The sequence below is a fragment of the Cucumis melo genome, chromosome 2, assembly GCF_025177605.1.
Source record: "Cucumis melo cultivar AY chromosome 2, USDA_Cmelo_AY_1.0, whole genome shotgun sequence".
Classification (NCBI taxonomy): domain Eukaryota; kingdom Viridiplantae; phylum Streptophyta; class Magnoliopsida; order Cucurbitales; family Cucurbitaceae; genus Cucumis; species Cucumis melo.
Genome location: NC_066858.1, coordinates 3,554,097 through 3,573,042, shown reverse-complemented (window position 1 = coordinate 3,573,042; position 18,946 = coordinate 3,554,097). Strand labels below are relative to the sequence as shown.

Genomic DNA, 18,946 nt, shown 5'->3' with positions numbered 1-18,946 from the left:
AATTTGTAGTTGATAGTCAAGGTCGTGTAATTAATACTTAGGCTGATATTATTAACGGTGCTAATCTTGGTATGAAAGTTATGCATGAACGTAATGCTCACAACTTCCCTCTAGACCTAGCTGCTGTTGAAGTTCCATCTATCAATGGATAAGACTTCTGGCAACTTAGGTGTTTAATGCTAAATAAGTTCCACAAAATGAAACTTGTCGACCATTAAACGAGGCATTAGACGTTCAAATATCTCGCTAGTGGTTGTATTAAAAAGATCATAATAAATAAAATGATGAGATTTGGTAGATTGACCTAAAAAACTTTACATTTGGGGTTTTTCAAAATAAGGTTTTATAACCTTTACAAACTTTATTTATTCCTTTCTCTTTGAACTTTGGTTTGACTTCTCTCTTTTAAATCTCTCTTTTTATGCTCCTTCATCCTATTCTCTTTCTCTAGATTCCCTCTACATATTTCGTTTATGGTAATGGTAATGCTCCATCCTTTACGTTGCCTCCACAATGATAATGATGACAATAAACGAAGTTTTATCTTCATCCAACAACGTACAATGTTAATGACAACAAATAAAAATTCTTCAAATCACAAATGAACTAAAGGACACGACCAAGAAAGTAAGCAAGAACAAAAGCAATAGCAGAAAAGGCAAGCTAAAAGCAAAAAAAGAGAGAATAAGAGCTAGAAAATGAACAAAAATGAGAAAAAAAAAAAAAGAAAGAAAGAGAAGAAGGTGATTAGAATACAATAAAATTCTATTAAGTTACTAACACCAACTAAAGCACGACATCGTAATTTATATTAGAAAATTATTTTAAATGACATAACCTTTTAAATTATTTACAAATCCAACTTTATGGTTTAGTTACTGTATTGGAAAGCACACCTCTTCTATTAAAAAAATCCATACTTTCATATAACCTTAAAGGGGCACTACCGATCACAGTGATTACTATCAGCTTAGAGAAGGCCTCCAGGATTTGAAGGTTATCACATAATTCTTTTGAAAAGTTCGGAAGAAACTAGGCATCCATTGACTAGAAAATGAAGATCATCCCTTTGATTCTGATGGGCTGCGGCGGTGTTGGCCGTCAGCTCCTCCACCACATCGTATCCTGTCGACCACTTCACGCTAAACAGGCATTTCTCCTCCTCTCGTTTGTGCCTGTTTCTGACGTTCTTTCGAAATATACAGCCAATAATTTTACTGGGTTACAATAATGTTTAGAGCTATATCCATATATTTTGATCTTAAGTATATTTGGTGTTGAGCTTCGTTATCAACAGCATTATTCCTTTGCGATGCATGGCATTGTTGTTCTCCTAGGATTGTAGGCTGAAGATTCTAATTGTTATGTGAACAATTGTTTCTCGATGTTGCGGGAATTTGGTTGGACGGTTGATTGGACTAATCATGTGCATGATAATGAAAAACTTGGTTGGAGATGGTAAGAATGGAGATATGATGCTTGAGGAGTGTCCCTAGTTGGAGCTTACTTAGAAAGCGAAGAGGTGTTGGACGCCGTTTGAACATCTTTATAAGTTTAAAAGTTTAAGTTAGTTTGTTCTTGAGCTTGACAGAGTTTCACTGCTGTAGGGAGCCTAATATCCATCTAATGTTTTTCTTCCCTCTTTAAATTTTGTATATATTGAGAAAAAAGATGCTATATTGCCATTGCTAGTTGTAGGTTGCTGGTCGTTGGATCTTGTTATATGGTCACCACTCACCAGTTTGTAACTTAACGGGTAGTTCGCATAGCTTCAACTGTGAAGGATGTTGTAGGTGATTTGGTGACTTTTGTGAGTGGTTGTGGTGTCACTACAATTACAACAGTGTGGGATGTGTTAGGTTGGGGAATTGTACATTACAGACAGATATGTCCTTGAGTTTTTCGTGTGTGTGTGTGTGCATTTGCTAGACAATTTGGGTCGAGCAAGAAAACAATTCATCTCACATAGGTCAAGTTCTGAACTCTTGGTCTCACTTGGTTCGAGCTACCATACAATCAGGTTGAGTTACAAGCTTGAACTCACTTTGGTTTATGTATTTATATATTTTATTTTACCCAGTTGTAGGCCAAGTGATCTTAAATCACCAATCGACCCAAAAACTTAAGCTAGCGGGTGATAGCAAATTTAATGTAATATCTAACACTTGTCCTCACTTGTGAGGTTGAAATATCAAGCTAGACCAAACAAGTGGAAATCAATATAGGATGGAGAGGAAATAATGTGGCAGAGGCTTGAACACATGACCTCTCTGAACCACCTGCTTTGACACTATCTTAAATCACTAATTGACCCAAAAGTTTGAGCTAGTGGTGAGAGTAAATTTAATATAATATCTAACACTCCCTCTTACTTGTGGGCTTGACACACTCTTAGCGACCTCATCATATCTAGAAAAACAAAAACAAAAATGGGAAAATAAACTCAAAACTAAGTCATGATAATGAGTCTTTACTAGTTCATGTCTAGTGAGGAGTTTGGTACAAAAAGAAGTAACCATAATAGAGAAGAAATCAAACGAAAGAAATAAAAGCAACAAAATTAAGGTGGAAAGATAAAAGCTCTCCAATTTAAGTTGAGATCTTGGATTGAGTAGCTTTCAAAAAAGTTTTGAGAGGGAGCACCGGGAAGAAGCATTTTGTGTGCTATATCAAAGCGATCAAAACAGCCCATCGATTGATCATGGAAGACTTTGATTTCTTTGAAACCATATTTCTGCAAGATAGCTTTCACAACATTTTCCCAAAGTAGTGTGGCTTCTTTTTGCAAGTTGGATCCTCTTAATAAGGCCTTCACATTATCTTTAAAATCTGGTCCAAAATCCAAGATAACTAAACTCTTTAAACAAATTTTCCCAACACAAAGCCGAATATTTGCAGAAAATGAATAGGTGCAGTGGGTCTTCTTTGTCCCGTAGACAACAGGCAAATGGAGGGGAGAGGTGGCTGTTAGGCAGTTTATGTTGCATAATTGTGGATGCGTTCAAATTTCCCACCACCACAATCCAAAACAGAATATTCACCCTTCTCGGGCTGCCGTATTTCCAAATGGCTTTATAAAGAGGTTTGCCCAAGGGGAGGAGGGGGATAAGTGATGCGTAAGGGACTTTACCATGAACTTCCCACTGCCATTTAAAGACCATACCCAACTGTCTTGAGGTTCAGAAGGGCTTTATCTGCAATTTTGCTGAGAAGTGATTGGAATTCTGTGATTTGCTCATCTTTTAGTAAATGGCAGAAAATAATTGACCATGATGCCAAAGAAAAGTCCCAGTGATCAGCTATTGAGCCATTGGGGAGTATGGCAATCTTAAAAGTCGAGGGAAAGCAGAGGAATCTCACTCTCCCATGGATCTAGCCAAAAGGCTATCCTTCTACCATTTCCCAATCTAAAAGTTGCTAGAGCATCTATTTTCAGCCATGGTCCGGAGATGCTGGCCCATGGGCTTTTCAAACATTTTTCTTCTTTGCCTGTAGTGTGCCAATTAAAAATATCTTTGCCATGTATGCTTCTTACCACTTTGCACCATAGGGAATCTTCTTCCTCCAAGTATCTCCAGCCCCATTTCACTAAAAGGGCCATATTTCTTGCTTTATAGCCTCCATCCACCAAATCTCTTGTGACTGTTTCCCATCCAACAAGGTGGTTAATTTTACTACCTTTCTGCCCCTCCCAAAAGAAATTCCTAAGAATTCTTTCAGGTTTTGAGATGACTCCTTCAGGCATTAGAAAAGTAGACATATAGTAGGTGGGGAGGTTGAAGAGAACTGACTTACATAATGATAAGGAAGCTCTTCCCCCTCTTGATAGGTTGAATCTTTTCCATTTATCTAGCTTTGCATGGACTTTATCGATCACAGGTTGCCAAAAAGAGATTTGCTTAGGGTATTATCCCAATGGTAGACCAAGGTAGGTAATGGGGAGATGATCTACCTTGCATTTTAAGTTGGCAGCCATGGACAGCAGCTCACTTTCAGCTACGTTAATCCCACATAAAGCCGACTTATCCATGACTTTTTGATCAGAACACCATTAAAAGAACTCCAATGTCTGCCTCAGGTTGTCCATCATATTGCTGTCATAATTGCAGAAAAGAAGAGTATCATCCACAAACTGAAGAATAGGCACATGAATCTTGTCTTTGCCCACACGAAACCTTCATATAGACCATTATGATGTAGAGTTTCAACTAGGGCACCAAGTACTTCGCTTATTAGTAGAAAAAGGAAAGGTGATAGGGGGTTGCCTTGCCTGACTCCCCTTGAAGCAAGCAATTTTCCTCTCAGCCTGCCATTAATGAAAACCAAGTATCTCAGATTTTTAATACAACCCATCATCCACTCTATCCACTTCTGGTCAAACCTTTTGCTTTTCTGATTTTCTTCGGGAAGTCCCATTCGACCCTGTCAAAGGCTTTTTCCATATCGAGTTTAAGGATCCAATCTTTTTTCTTCTTAGCCCGATAATCCTTGACAGCTTCGTTAGCAACAAGGATAGGATCTAAAATTTGTCTACCTTCTGTAAATGTGCTTTGCGAGGGGGCTTTTCTTCCTTAAGTCAAAACCTAGCTTTATGTGGATTCTTCTTAATCAGTGAATTATCGTTCATGAGAGAATAAAAAATTTCATTCTTCCCTTGTTCATTGACTGTCCTTACTTCTTCCTTCTTGTTCATTCATCTCCCAAAGCGGGCACTACTGTGAGATGTCAAAACACCCTATCCCATTCCGACCTCGATATGTGAAATCGTCTTGCGCCATATGTACTGAGATTGTTTGGGAGACATGGTCCAAGCCCGCTGAATAAAGAAAGGAGTGCAGGAAATTACCTTTTTGAGTCTTTCAGCCAGCACCTTGGCAACAACCTTGTAAGTCAAGGTTGTGAGACTAATTGGTCTAAAGTCTTTTACGGCCACCACATGTATCTTTTTTGGATCAAACATATGAAGTTCTCTTGCACACAAGCGTCTAGTCTGCCACTTCGATGAAAATCTTAGAAAATAGAGATTAAGTTTGGCTTAACTAAATTCCAATATTTGATAAGGAATTCAGTGGTGAAGCCATCTGGTTCAACAGCTTTGCATTTTCTAAGGGACTTGATGGCAACTTTTATTTCGATCTCCGAGAACTTTGCTATCAACATTAGGTTCTAAGTGGGAGTTGCGCAAGGCCCGTCAAAATTGATGGGGATGTACCTCGGGTCCATACTCTTAGTAAAGAGTGCAGAATAAAAATCCAAAATTAGGCTTTCAATTTCTCTAAAAGATTTGGTGGGCATTCTGAAGGTCATTAACTAACTCTGTAATCAGATTCTTTCTTCTTTTGGATGCTAGGAATCTGTGAAAAAAGCTTGTGTTTTCATCTCCCAAACGTAACCAAACTTACTTTTGTGGATTAAATTGATCTCCTGAAATCGGTATAGAGACATCAACTCTGCCTTGAGAAAGGACCGGGAAGCTAAAACAAAATCTGAATGACTGGTTAAATCTGCCAAAGCATCTAGTCTTTCTTTTCGGTAATCAGTTCTTCTTCTCTGATTGTTCTGTGAGTCAACTAACCATCCTTTTACTGCATTCTTCACCTTCCTTAGTTTAGAAAGAAAAGGCAAAGCCTGCCCAGCCTTTTGAACTACTGCTGTTCCATGCTCTTTCAATTACAGCGTCGCAATCTTTGTCGAGTAACCAGCTGTTACAAAACTGTTAGGCCAACCATCATACGCACTTATGGTAGGAGGGGTCGTCCGGGAAATGCACATACCTAGAGTTAGTGGGGTTGGATGACGTATGTGGTGTTATGTATATATATACTACACTTATATGTTTTGTTATTAAACTTGACTGGAGAGTGACTCCCTCTCGAAAGGAGCTAGTGTATTTTGTTCTCAATAAATCAAGGTGCTAAACTCTCAGTAAAGGGTTATTACATTGACAGAGCGTTCATCCTGGTTAAATTTGGGAAGATGTTATTGAAGAAACATGAGGGGAAAGGGAAGGATTTGACCAGATTGTGACTGATGTTCGGAAGGAATAGGAGGCCTCCGTGAAGGAACTAGTAGAGAAGGTTAATTTGATGATGCAACAAATGGAGGAGCAAAGGAAGATATCGATTGAGAATCATAAGAGCATAGAGTTGAGGTTTCATAACTTTGAGGACTAGAGGAGTGCCGTCGAGGAAACTCGCAGAGCAATCTTTGCCTTATCTCGGGGAGCCTCGATTCGAAGTATGGAGGAAAGAATGACCCCTCAACGAAAGTATGTGGAGGGAATTGGGGAGTCTTTAGTGGAGAACGTGAATGACGAAGGAGGAGGACAACGTGTGAAAACAGAGGAAGGGTATGTTGATCAGAGTATTTTTTAGAAGGTAGAGATGCCGGTGTTTGATGGCAGTCAACCTGACTCTTGGCTATTCATGGCAGAAAGGTATTTTCATATTCATCAACTTTCGGATTTGGAAAAGATTGTGGTGGCTTCCATTAGTTTCACAGGCGTAGCCTTACATTGGTATCGAAGGATGGATAACAACTAAAAGTTTGAAGATTGAGAGGATTTGAAGCTCGGCTACTTGACCGATTCCAACCAACATAGGAAGGTACCCTATGCGCACGTATCTTAGCTCTCAAGCCATAGGCCACAATCGCGGACTTACGTAAACGTTTTGGGGCTCTGTCAGTCATGTTACCTCACCTCTCTAACGAAGTACTTGAGAGCACTTTCCTGAACGAGTTAGATGCATAGATCAAGGTTGAAGTTGTTTGCTTTGAGTCGGTTGGGTTGGGCCAGATCATGTGAGCGGCCTAGAGAGTTGAAGATAGAAAGGTAATGTAGAAAAATAGAATGGGCCCAAACAAATACACGAAAGCCTTTCAGCCCATCCAATCAAGCCTAGAAAATCCAGGTGTGCCAGCCAAGGCCATTGAGGTGGTGCCGATCTGTTCCATCACTTTGCCAAATGCAATTTAGTCGGTGCGAAAAGACACTCCAATTAAACGCTTGTTGAACTTCAAACTACAAGCACGAAGAGCGAAAGGCCTGTGTTACCGTTGCGACGAGAAGTACACCATAAAACACCACTACTAGAGTAAAAAGTTGTGGCTACTCGTGGTGGATGACGAGATGTTAGGAGAGATTGATGGAAGTGGTAGAACTATCTCTTAATATTGTGGTGGGTATCTCTAACCCCGACACCCTGAAGGTCAGAGGAAATAACGAAACGGAAGAAGTGGTGGTTCTTGTGAACTGCAGAGCTACCCACAACTTCATAGCTCCTCGGGTAGTAGAAGAATTGAAATTACCACTAGCCGAGTTGGACAGTCCACGGAAAAGGGATTTGTAAGAATGTGGTGGTCTCGCAGAAGGCATCACCATTAAGGAGGACTTCTTACCATCGGAACTTGGAGGGGTCGACCTGATCCTTGGAATGCAGTGGTTGAGAATATTGGGTATGAGGGAGGTTGATTGGAAAAATCTAACCCTGTCCATTGAGGTGGGCTGGTAGCAGATAATCATCAAAGGAGACCCTAGTCTTTTGAGGAAAGAAGTATTGCTTAAAAAGATGCAAATGACGGGATAAAATCGAGTAGGGCTATTTTGTGGAGTTGCGTACTATCACGACGAAGATGCAAACAGAAGAGGGTGAAGGGGAAACCACCGACTTTACTATGGGGTAGCCGATACAAGGATTAATTGAGCATTTTGCGAAAATTTTTGAAACACTTGATCAATTACTACCACATAGAGAAGCTGACCATTGAATTGTTCTAAAGGATGACCAGGAAACAGTGAACCAATGGTCCTACCGCTATTCATCGGATTGGAAGGATGAGATTGAGAGGCTAGTTGCGAAATGCTTCACGCAGGGAACATAAGGCCTAGCTCTGGACCCTATTCTAGTCCAAGAAGAAAAATGGGAGTTGGGGATTTTGTGCGACTATAGAGCATTGGATGGTTATTAGTGTTAGATAAGTTCCCTATTCGAGTCATTGAAGAATTGTTGGATGAGCTGTTTTGGCCAAAGATCTTCACCAAGCTGGATCTTTGTTCACGCTACCACCAGATACGTGTTCACAAAGTGGATATTTCGAAAACGACGTTTAATACTCATGATGGGAACTACGAGTTCCTAGTCATGTCGTTTGGACTCAAGAATGCCCAATTGCTAATGAATGAGGTTTTTAAACCTTCCCTAAGGAAATTTGTCCTAGTCTTCTTTGATGACATTCTTATCCACAACACAAATTTAGAATCTCATCTTAATCACTTGACCCTAGTGTTTGAACTTTTGTGGAGCAATTCGCTATATGCAAATTTCAAGAAATGCCGTTTTGCTCATAGTCGTTTGGAATACTTGGGCCATTGGGTGTCGGCTAAGGGAGTTGAAGCTGATCCAGAAAAGGTACAGGCACTATTAGACGTGGCCCCAACCCAACACAATTTGAGAATTGCGAAGTTTCCTTGGGCTGCCTAGATACTACAATTGGTTTGTAGTAGGTTATGAACAAATAACACAACCATTACATCGGATGACAAGCACTGATGCTTTTATTTGGTCGGAGGATTTTGTTGAATTGTTCGAGCGATTGAAATGAGCCATGGTAACGTTGCCTGTGTTAGCTTGCTTGATTTTTCTAACACTTTCATTGTTGAGAATGATGCTTCAGGAATTAGGGTAGGAGCGGTTTTGACTCAAGGGTAGAGGCCCATTGCCTTTTCTAGCAAGGTTCTCTCTCCCCGCGCATAGGCAAAATCTGCTTACGAGAGGGAGCTTATGGCATTGTAATGACTGTCCAATGTTGGCGTTCCTATCTATTGGGACAACGATTTATAGTAAGAACTAGCCAACAATCTTTAAAGTATATTGTCGAGCAGTTGGTGATCCAATCAGAGTATCAGATTTGGGTACCCAAGCTTCTCGGCTATGATTTTGAAGTGCAATACAACTCGACCCTTAGAATAATGTAGCCGATGCCTTATCACACATGCCACCTTGTGTGCATTTAGTGAATTTGACAGCGCCAGTCATTCTCGATGTTGATGTCATACGTGATGGGGTTACATCCGATGACTATCTTTGACAAATAAGAGAAGATTTGGAGGTCAGTTCGAACCATCACCCAGGCTTTTTAATGGTTCAAGGCAATTTGTTATACGAAGACAACTTGCCCATTTCTCCTTGATTCCCACAAATCCTTTACACATATCATGATTCGGTGAGAACGTACTAGAGAATTTCCCGTGAATTGTACTGTTGGGGCATGAAAAATCTAATTACGCAATGTGTATCGGAATGCAATACGTACTAAAGGAACAAAGCTAGCACTTTAGCACCCGTCGGCCTGCTACAACCCTTGCCTGTTCCAGACTAGATTTTGGAGGATTTCTCCATGGATTTTATCGAGAAATTGTCACATTCACAAGGGTGTGACAGCATCTTGGTGATAGTTGACCGACTGAGTAAGTATCCTAGGTTCTTACCCCTGAGCCACTCTTATACGACATAAACTGTGGCCCATTTGTTCATTAAGGAAGTTGTACGTGAGTTCGGGTTTCCCAAATCTATTGTCTCTGACCGGGATAAAGTATTTATCAATAAGTTTTAGGGTGAGATGTTTCGCTTACCCGAAACTCAACTACGGAGAAGCACAACTTATTACCCATAAACGGATGGACATACAGAAATCGTGAATAAGAGTGTGGAGACGTATTTGCGTTGCTTCTGTGGGGTAAAGCAAAGTAATGGATGGAATGGGTGCATTGGGCCGAATATTGGTATAACTCTTCCTATCATGCTAGTTTGAAATCCACTCCCTACCAAGTTGTGTTTGGCCGACCACCACCAACTCTCACTTTTTATGGAAGCCAGAAAACTTCTAATCCCACCTCTGATGAACAATTGCCAGAATGAGACAAGGTGTTACATGAGCTGAAGTATCACCTTGAGAGGGCTCAAGAACGAATGAAGCAATACGCTGATCGCCATCGCTGTGAAGTCAAGTATACCGTGGGTGATTGGATGTATTTAAAATTAAAACCTTACTAGCAACATACAATGGTGCGGCGGTATAGCGAAAAATTATCCCCTAAATATTTTGGACCCTACCAGATTGAAGAAAGGATCGGGTCCGTAGCTTACTGTCTCGCATTACCATCAACATCATCCATCCATCCTATTTTCCATGTCTCTCAGTTGAAGCAAGCTCTTAGTAGCACAATCCTTGTTGAATCTTCTCCTCCTACCTTCACCAATGATTTTGAATGGGAAGCCATACTAGAAGACATAACAACTTATCGCTACAACGGTCATACACACGAGTGGGAGTTGTGGGTTCAGTTGAAGGGACTGCCGGAGTACGAGGCCACTTGGGAAAGTTTGGAGTTGATCAAGGAGCAATTTCCTTCTTTCTCACTTGAGGACAAGGAAGCCTTCATCCTCAGGGGTACTGTTAGGCTGCCCATCATACACACTAGGAGGAGTAGTCCACAAATTCACATATCAAAAGTTAGTGGGGTTGGGTGACGTATGTGGTGTTAATATGTATACTACTTTTGTATGTTTTGATATTAAACTTGATTCGAGAGTGACTCCCTCTCGAGAGGAGCCAATCTATTTTTTTCTCAATAAATCAAGGTGCTAAAACTCTCAATAGAGGGGTGCTTCAAAAAAAAAACTCTCAATAGAGGGTCATTACAAAAACCTAGAGGGGAGGGTCCCCAGCTGAAGGAACCAGCCTTAAGCAAGACAGGAAAGTAATAAGAAAATAGGCGAGCTTGCCTATAAGCTCTTGTGTTTTCAAATTCTTTATTTACAAAGATTCTGTCTCAGAAGTGGGCTTGAATTATGAAGAAAGACCCAACAAGTAGATCGATATTAAATGGGGAGGAAACAACTATGCAGAAGCTTGAACATAGGACCTTCCTGAACCACTTGCTCTGATACCATTTAAATCAACAATCGACCCAAAAGCTTAACCTAGTAGGTGAGGGTAAATTTAATATAATATACAAATGGCTTCCGGTCTCACTCAATGTGTTACTAGATACCTAGAATTCCTCAGAGAGTGTTTGGACCAAGATGCTGGTCAAGTAGGAGTTGGAAAGTGTGGAGTTATGAATCACTCCTTGTTTGGCCTAAGGAGTTTGTGGGCCCGTGACTTAAAACATCAATTTTATGCCTTCTTTACACTGTTTGGCTCCAAATTTCACAATCCTTTGGAGTTCACTATGATGTGAATCTCACATTCAACAAATAACTCGTAGAATCTTATCAAAGGAACAAATAGCTTGTAGAAGCAAGGCTTCTTGGAGCTGCAAAAAAAAAAAAAAAAAAAAAAAATATCAATGATGCTCTTTGAAAGTTGATGGAAGCACCCTTTGAACATATGAATCACCATTCACCTAGAAGCTATGTTTATGAGTTATACATGATCTGTTACTTTGGATAGAAAGAAAAAAAACTGGTATTTAGATTCGAACATGGGATACCTAGGAGTAAATGAGCATGTTTTCATTGAGGCAAACTTGTTGGTACTTTTATTTAAGTTATGTTTCACCCTCAATTTTGAGGTAAATAATTCTTGGTTGCTTCATCCTTTATACTCGAACTTTAGAAAATTTTGACAAATTTGCTTGCAGGGGGTCCACTTGCGGGTTATAGGAGTTGGTGACAGTAGATCACTAGTTGTTGCATCTGATGTACTCACAATGGAGTTAAATGACAAGATTTTATTGGAAACTTGCCGTATCAAGTTGGGCGGTGGCTCTTTATCCGATCTTAGTAATTTTGGTAATTTCTCAATTCTTAATCTAGTAGAGAAGGTGAAAAACAAAACAAGTATAAATTGCCAATGTTACTTCAAGTTATAATACATCTCATACACACACACGCACACATTGTGTGTGTATATATAAACTTCTAGTATTAATGAGCTATGATATAATAATGTGATCTTGGGGTACTTAATTTGTTTTGTTGGTTGCATGCATTATTTTTAGCTTGCTTATTTTTTGGAGGCTGTCACTAGGCCATGCCCTTCTTTAAGGTTTCCCTTTATTCCTTCTCCTATCTAATGGATATTTATAGCTTTGGAACAAAGATTATTTTAATAAACTGTGAAAAGTACAAAAAAGATAATCAACCAATATAACCAAAAGAATTAAAATTCCCTATGTTACCATTAATCACAAAAGAATTTAGTTTTATTTTAAATAGATACTGTTATGAAGGTTTTTGGTTAAAAAGTTTCCAATGCGAAGCTGCATAATAAACATTCCCCCAAATCTATCCTTTCCTGGAAATGTGAAAAGCTCTTCACTGCCTTTCAAGTCAAACTTCTGAAAGATAGCATCATAGATCACATTCCCACAACATCTCTAGGTGTTTGAAAGAATGATCCATGAGCAGTTATTTATCTAGGCTTTGCAGAATTGAAAATGGGGCACACTGGGCAAGGTTTCATATATATTTTTTTCATTCATCATCAATCTATGTTTTTGAATGTGATATCTTTTGGCAGGTGAGAGAAAACTATTCTTGAACACAGAAGCAACTAAAAAAGTCATTGATATTGCGACTCTTCTCGGTAAATCGACAGGTTTGTGGTTTATGTGAACTTTGATATGCTAAACATTTTAGTTGAGTACAATCTTGGTCCTTGAACTTTCCCTCGTACTGTACCTCACACCATTCGAATGCTAGTTCCACTCTCATACGTGTGTTTTGATTTATTTTTACTTATTTCAACTTTTTCTTCATCTATTGTTGTGTAGGTCTCGCCTGTGTTGATTGCTCTGCCAGTTCTGACACTGTTAATGTGTTAAAGCAAGTGGTTGACTTGGGTTGTTGCATTGTCTTGGCAAATAAGAAGCCTTTAACTTCTACAATTGTAATACACACTTATGTCTTCAAGAAATAAAATGCAGCAACATTTTGATTTTGGTCAATTGAGATCCCTAGGCTACGTCCATGCTTTTTTTTTTTTTTTTTCCTCCATTAAAGTCTTTGGTTTTGACCGATATCTTTGCCATTCTCTTAAAATTATTTTTCTTAAAATGAGAAAAGTTTCCTCAAGTTCCTTGACTACCAAATTAATCTACTCTTTCGAAATTCGCCAACACTGAATTTTGAAATCTCAAGGGGTCAGGGAACTGTGGAAGGAACCAATGTGTCAGGTTACAAAGCCTTTTGCAAGGGATATGTGCTTACATTCACTATCATTGTCAAAAGGATCTTGATAAATTATGGAGAGATGCCTGGCAATTCTTTTCTTGTATATTGTTTCGAGATATTGGCTGAAAAGCTTAAATAATAGAAAATTTAAAATATTTATTATTTTGTCGTTGCAGGAGGATTTTAACAAACTGATCACGCACCCACGTCGTATTCGACATGAATCAACTGTAAGTAATATCTTGGATTTATATTTAAGATTTTTTTTTTCGGTGAAGAATTTACAATTGAAAGAAGGCATGTCAAAGAGTCGTGACAGACTTGCAAGGTCCCTGAAGGGGAATGTAATACGTTTTACCAGAATTCGCATGACAACATGGCCTAGTAAGTTGAGGTTCCTAACAAGTGGAATATTTGTCTGATTGGTGGCTAATTGGAAGACAAACACATGATATTGATTCAACAAAGTTACTGTTTTATACTTGAACCTTTAGAACAACATTACGGAGAGCTGTTCTTTTTGGATACTAAAAAAAGTTACTTTTATATACTTTAACCATTTGAATGTAGTTTCACTCTTGTATGTGTATCGAAGAGAGAGAAAAAAATGGAGGAATAATTCTTAGGTTTCTTTTTGCCCTTAGAACATCATAAATATGTGAATAGTTGCATAATAACCTAACGTGAGCATCGCTTAATTGGTTAAGATATATATTATCAATTAAAAGGCTAGATGTCTGTATCTCCTCAAACCCCACCCATTTTTTGTTGAACTACGAAAAAATTTGCCTGCTATCCTTAATATTTTCCAACCACCAAATAAAGTTCTAAATAGTAATAGTTTCATTGTATAAAAGTTCTACAGGACAAGCCTCCAAAACAGAAAATTGTTTCTTTTTTCAAAATTATTTTTATGGCTTATCATTGGGTGGTTTATAAAGGTAAAGTTGGTAGTATTTTGCACCAAATTAAGTGAATGATACTTAATAATTAGCAAAATGTGTTTCGATTTATTTTTATTATTCTAAAAAACAGAAAGCTTGTATGCCACTTTTTGTTTTTCATTTCGTTTAGGGCTTTCAGTAACAATTTAAGATTGAGGTGAAATTTATTTCCTTGAAGAAATACTAATTGCTTCCCACTTGTACCATGTTCCCTGATTGAGCAATGAGTATATAAGTGGGAAGTATATGCAATTATATAGTAGATTTTCTTGTGATAGGTTGGTGCTGGCCTTCCTGTTATAGCTTCCTTAACTCGTATACTATCTTCTGGAGATCCTGTCCATCACATCATTGGGAGTTTGAGTGGTATCAAATTCTTCAATACGTAATTTTTTTATACACCAATACTATGTTTCTCCAAGAATTTGTGGTATTTAGCATAATTCTTCGTTCATATTTTTCTTATTCAGGCTATATTAATGTTTTCATCCTGTATGTTTGTTATAGGTACACTTGGGTACATAATGAGCGAAGTTGAAAAAGGAAAGCCTTTGAGCCAAGTTGTTAAAGTTGCTAAAAGCCTAGGCTACACAGAACCAGGTTTATAGTAATATTTCAATTACTTATCTTTATTTAAAAAAGTAACATTACAAGTGGTATCTTTACATTTAATTCACGACATGAAAGAAATAAACCATCCTTGCTGTTAGGAGAACTACAGAATCGAAATTTTATGATCACTTGTGTGGCCCATCTCTAAATATCTTTCCCTTTAGTTTTGTTCCTGGACCATGGTTGAGTGAGCAAGGCCATGATATTGCCAAGAAACCATCCTCTGGATGAATCACTCATAGTCACAAGAGAACATTTAGTCACTCCACAGTGTTAAAAATTTTGATTTTATGAATGGTTGAATTTGTCAAGGACTGGGACATTACTACTGCGGTTGAGATCCTCCATATTGGGTAGGGTAGCTAGTGATTTGCACTTACTCAACCCACCTTCCTTTTTCTAGTTTATTAGGTTTGTACTTTTAGATGGAGTGATGTTCAAGTACAAAAAGATGTGCTCTCGTGCAAACACTTGTTACAGTGTTGTTCATTATATATCTATAATAAGAAAATTCAATATACTTAACGAGTTTTATATAATGTCACTGTTGCAGATCCACGTGATGACCTCAGTGGTATGGATGTTGCAAGAAAGGTCTGTTTTTAATGCATGATTTGTGATATTGAGGGCCTGTGCTTAGTGCATGAGTTCTGCTGCCAAATATTTTTTATCTTATAGTTCAAACTTCAAACAATCTCATACTGTAGTTCTCTTGAATTATGTACTGGTCCACGATAACCCATTACAAGAGATGTGAATGGAAATGTGGCAGGCAGAGGAGAAAAGCCGTCTCGGTTGCGCAAGGAGCAGGGTGTACGAAGGAAAGTACATGAATGAGGGAGGAATAGTTATGTGTGCCAGAAGTTAATATTTTGTTGTAGGGAATAGGCGGTCTATAGGAAAAGCAATCTGTTAGAAGCATATATAGAGTAGTATCACAAGAGTAAGGAGGTAGTCATCTGGCTTTTTGTGGAGCGCTTCAGATATCTTGAAAGGCTGGAACCTTCTTAGTTGCTTTTCTTTCATTCATTTTGTGTAAAACAGGAGACCATCTTCTCTATTGACATATCAAAATGTTTGACAATATATTTTCCTTGTTACATACACAATCACAATGTTTTTTGGATAGAAGAAACGAGGCCATTGATTAATGAAATAAAGGAGGAAAATCTCCAACCACCCTATTCTTGGTGAATTACAAAAAAGAAATCCAATTGGAAATGAAAAAAGGTGGGCTATAAAGAGCAAAAGGGTGTTGATTCTTTCACCAAAAGAAAGTAGTGTTGATTTTTATACCAATATTGATGCCTGATGGTGTCTAAACTTTTACAACATCAAATTAAGCCATCATCATGTTCTAATTCCTTATGATCCCAACATTTGGAGATTGAACGTGGCTCTTCCATATTATCACTGTTTTTGTTCTTTGATTAACAATGGCAGAAATCTGGTGCTCTGTTGGGTATCATGTAGTCAAATTTTAGAGCTTTGAGCAAATTATCTTGCAGTCTGGTCCTATAAATTTTATCTGCCAACAGTTACGATGTAAAATAAAATCTGCATTGTTTCTTGCATTTTATGTTGTGCTAACTTATTATGTTTATAAACAGGCTCTGATCCTTGCTCGACTTCTTGGACAGCAGATCAACTTGAGTGATATTAAGGTCAGTTTTAGAAGTTCTATTCCTTCCTTCAGAGAACTTTGGTGAAATATGGTTAAAATTCTCGTCAAGTAATATTCTGAATTGAATTATGGAATACTTACACAATATGTATCTATCTTTGAGAAATTTCTATGGGCGTGTGCAAGCATACAACATCACAGTTTCATAAAAAAGTAGTGTATAAGATATTGAAGTTTCTCGTAGAAATAAATATATCTACATGATTGCCTTTTATACCCATCCATTGTCCTGCCCTAATCGTAGTTCTCCTTAGGTTGAAAGCTTGTTTCCAAAAGAAATGGGACCTGATGTTATGCCTATTAACGACTTTTTAGACGGTGGAGTTTTAGCTCTAGACAGTGACATTCAGGAGAGAGTTACCAATGCTTCCTCAAGAGGAAATGTGTTACGTTATGCCTGTGTGATTGAAAGCTCGAGCTCAAGGTACTATTATTTATCGATTTGATTTTGTCTTTTGTGTTACAGGTATTTTATATGTTCTATTTTGCCCTGAGTAGAAAAAATTGTTATTTAACCATGAACTATTATTGTTTTATCCTCGTCTAATCTGCTAGATTGTTTAGAAGGAAACTGAAAGCAATCAATAATGAAAGACAGTTTAACTTTTATGTGGTTGAAAAGACCAATTAATTTGTCTTACATGCTTAAAGATTATTTAGTACTTCCCTCTTCGTTTCTGAACAAGCTGCAAGGAAGTAGATCTTGCTTTCTCACAAAATTGTTTTCGTGGCTATTGTCACTTGGTTTGGTCTATCCTTGGGAAAATATTTCCTTTGGATTGTTTCCTAGTTACTTCTATCTATCAGAAAAGGAGGAAGGGTCTTGCTGTTATTTCTTCAACAATTACTGTATTTTGTGAACTGAGCATTTCAAGTGGAATATTTTGATAATAGTAGAGTAAGTACACATTCATGCAGTCAAGTTATCTTTTGAAAAAATATTTGTTAGATGTGAAGTTGGACTTCAAGAGTTTCCCAAAGATTCTCCATTGGGAAGATTGAAAGGAAGTGACAATGTGGTAAGTACCTTCCTCCCCACCCCACCCCACACTTGCATGGACAAACGCACGCACAAACCACGCACACACAAAGATCACATCCCAGCCCTATAATTACCATGAGTTGATTAATTTGTTTGTATACTATTTTAAGTTAAATGAAAATGATATAGACATGGGAAATGAGTAAGACACGATATACGGGCTTATACTTCCTAATATACTATGAATATGGAAGGTTAAGATGTGCTCACATTAGACTACGTTTTAACAAGAGTTGGAAGCTTTCGGGATGTGCATCACATTGGACTAATCTTTTTGAATGTCAAATGCTTAGCTAAAAAAAATCGATGTAAACATTATGCCAAAAAAAATGAGGAAAAGGAACACCTTTCCCCTTTTCTGTCATGGTCTTCATTGTAAACTCCATCATTGCATTTCCTTATGTAAAATGTGCATAGAAATTCATTCACTCGTTCCGTGCAATTACAGCTGGTGGTATACAGCCGATGCTACAACGAACAACCTCTTGTCATTCAAGGGGCTGGGGCAGGTAATGACACCACAGCAGCTGGTGTCTTAGCTGATATCCTTGACCTTCAGGATTTATTTTGAAGGGATATCTGTGTCAGCTTGGATGAACCCTGAAGTTAAAAGCTCCATGTCAGATGCTACACTCATCCTTGGAAGCAAATATTTTCGTTGTTACTTCAGTTTGCTGTTAGGTCAAGGGAGAGACTATCAACTGAAATTTCGGTTTTTGCAGTGCGAGTTAGTTTCCCCAACAAATGGCCTGTGGTTCTCTTTCATTCCAAGAATGCTGGAGGAACTTAGAATTGCAAACTTTGGTAAGAAATATTGTTGGTGACAACTCTTGAAACTTTTGGTTTGGAATCTGCTGTTTCCAGCAATTTGGCACTGAGAATTTGTTGAGTTAAAACTTTAGAAGTTACGTAGGAAAGACTATTGGAAATTCTTGATTCAATGTGCAATGAAGCTTGTTTGTTCAAACAAGGGTTGAGGGTGGATGGTTTATTATTGGAATGATTAAAAGTAATTGCAAAGGTAATACTTCTAATAATTATTAACCGTAGAGTAGTATTTTTAGAGTCGTTTTTAAAGCAGAATGAACAAAAATATTTTCAAATATAGCAAAATGTTCAGTGATAGATATTATAAACACTATTATCATCCATCCTTGATAGGTGTTTATCCGTTTAAATTTTTTCAAGAGTTTTGCTAAATCGTTTAACTAATCATATTTTTAAAATAAATTATAAATATAACAAAATCTATCCTTCTGAAAAGGAGACAAGTTTATTTATTAATAATAATAGAGGTCTAGAAAAGGGAGAGAGAGGCTAATAAACTATTGCTAATAGACTTATTCACTTTATCTATATAGTTAATTTTTTTGAATAGGTACAATATTTGCTAATATTCAAAGCTCGATTGATATACTTACCATTATTCTTTAAAATATGTTAAAAGCTCTATATGTCCATGACCGCTTTTCAATTTTCAATCTCC

At 37.9% G+C, this 18,946-nt stretch overlaps 1 protein-coding gene across 3 annotated transcripts; it reads left to right on the top strand.

Annotated features, from left to right (window-relative positions):
* Positions 1-880: 880 nt before the first annotated feature.
* Positions 881-18,430, top strand: LOC103492461 (uncharacterized). 3 transcript variants are annotated; one of them, XM_008452858.3, is made up of 12 exons: positions 884-1,150; positions 11,645-11,795; positions 12,526-12,603; positions 12,779-12,894; positions 13,355-13,408; positions 14,401-14,488; positions 14,630-14,722; positions 15,288-15,328; positions 16,345-16,398; positions 16,673-16,842; positions 17,368-17,437; positions 17,909-18,430. In XM_008452858.3, the coding sequence occupies exons 1-12, from the start codon at positions 1,055-1,057 to the stop codon at positions 18,029-18,031; spliced, it is 1,134 nt and encodes a 377-aa protein (XP_008451080.2). In that variant the 5' UTR covers positions 884-1,054; the 3' UTR covers positions 18,032-18,430. The 3 variants fall into 3 exon arrangements, with proteins under 3 accessions (XP_008451082.2, XP_008451080.2, XP_050937393.1); XM_051081436.1 differs by lacking the exon at positions 884-1,150 and adding an exon at positions 1,297-2,020; XM_008452860.3 differs by lacking the exon at positions 17,368-17,437 and having other exon boundaries at positions 881-1,150.
* Positions 18,431-18,946: the final 516 nt, after the last annotated feature.

What these genes read in the sequence shown, in the direction of transcription:
- LOC103492461 (XM_008452858.3), top strand. Translation starts at nt 1,055, where the DNA reads ATGAAGATCATCCCTTTGATTCTGATGGGCTGCGGCGGTGTTGGCCGT. An exon ending in CATCATTGGGAGTTTGAGTG is followed by an intron (nt 14,489 to 14,629) that starts GTATCAAATTCT and finishes TGTTTGTTATAG; the next exon opens with GTACACTTGGGTACATAATG. An exon ending in TCAACTTGAGTGATATTAAG is followed by an intron (nt 16,399 to 16,672) that starts GTCAGTTTTAGA and finishes AGTTCTCCTTAG; the next exon opens with GTTGAAAGCTTGTTTCCAAA.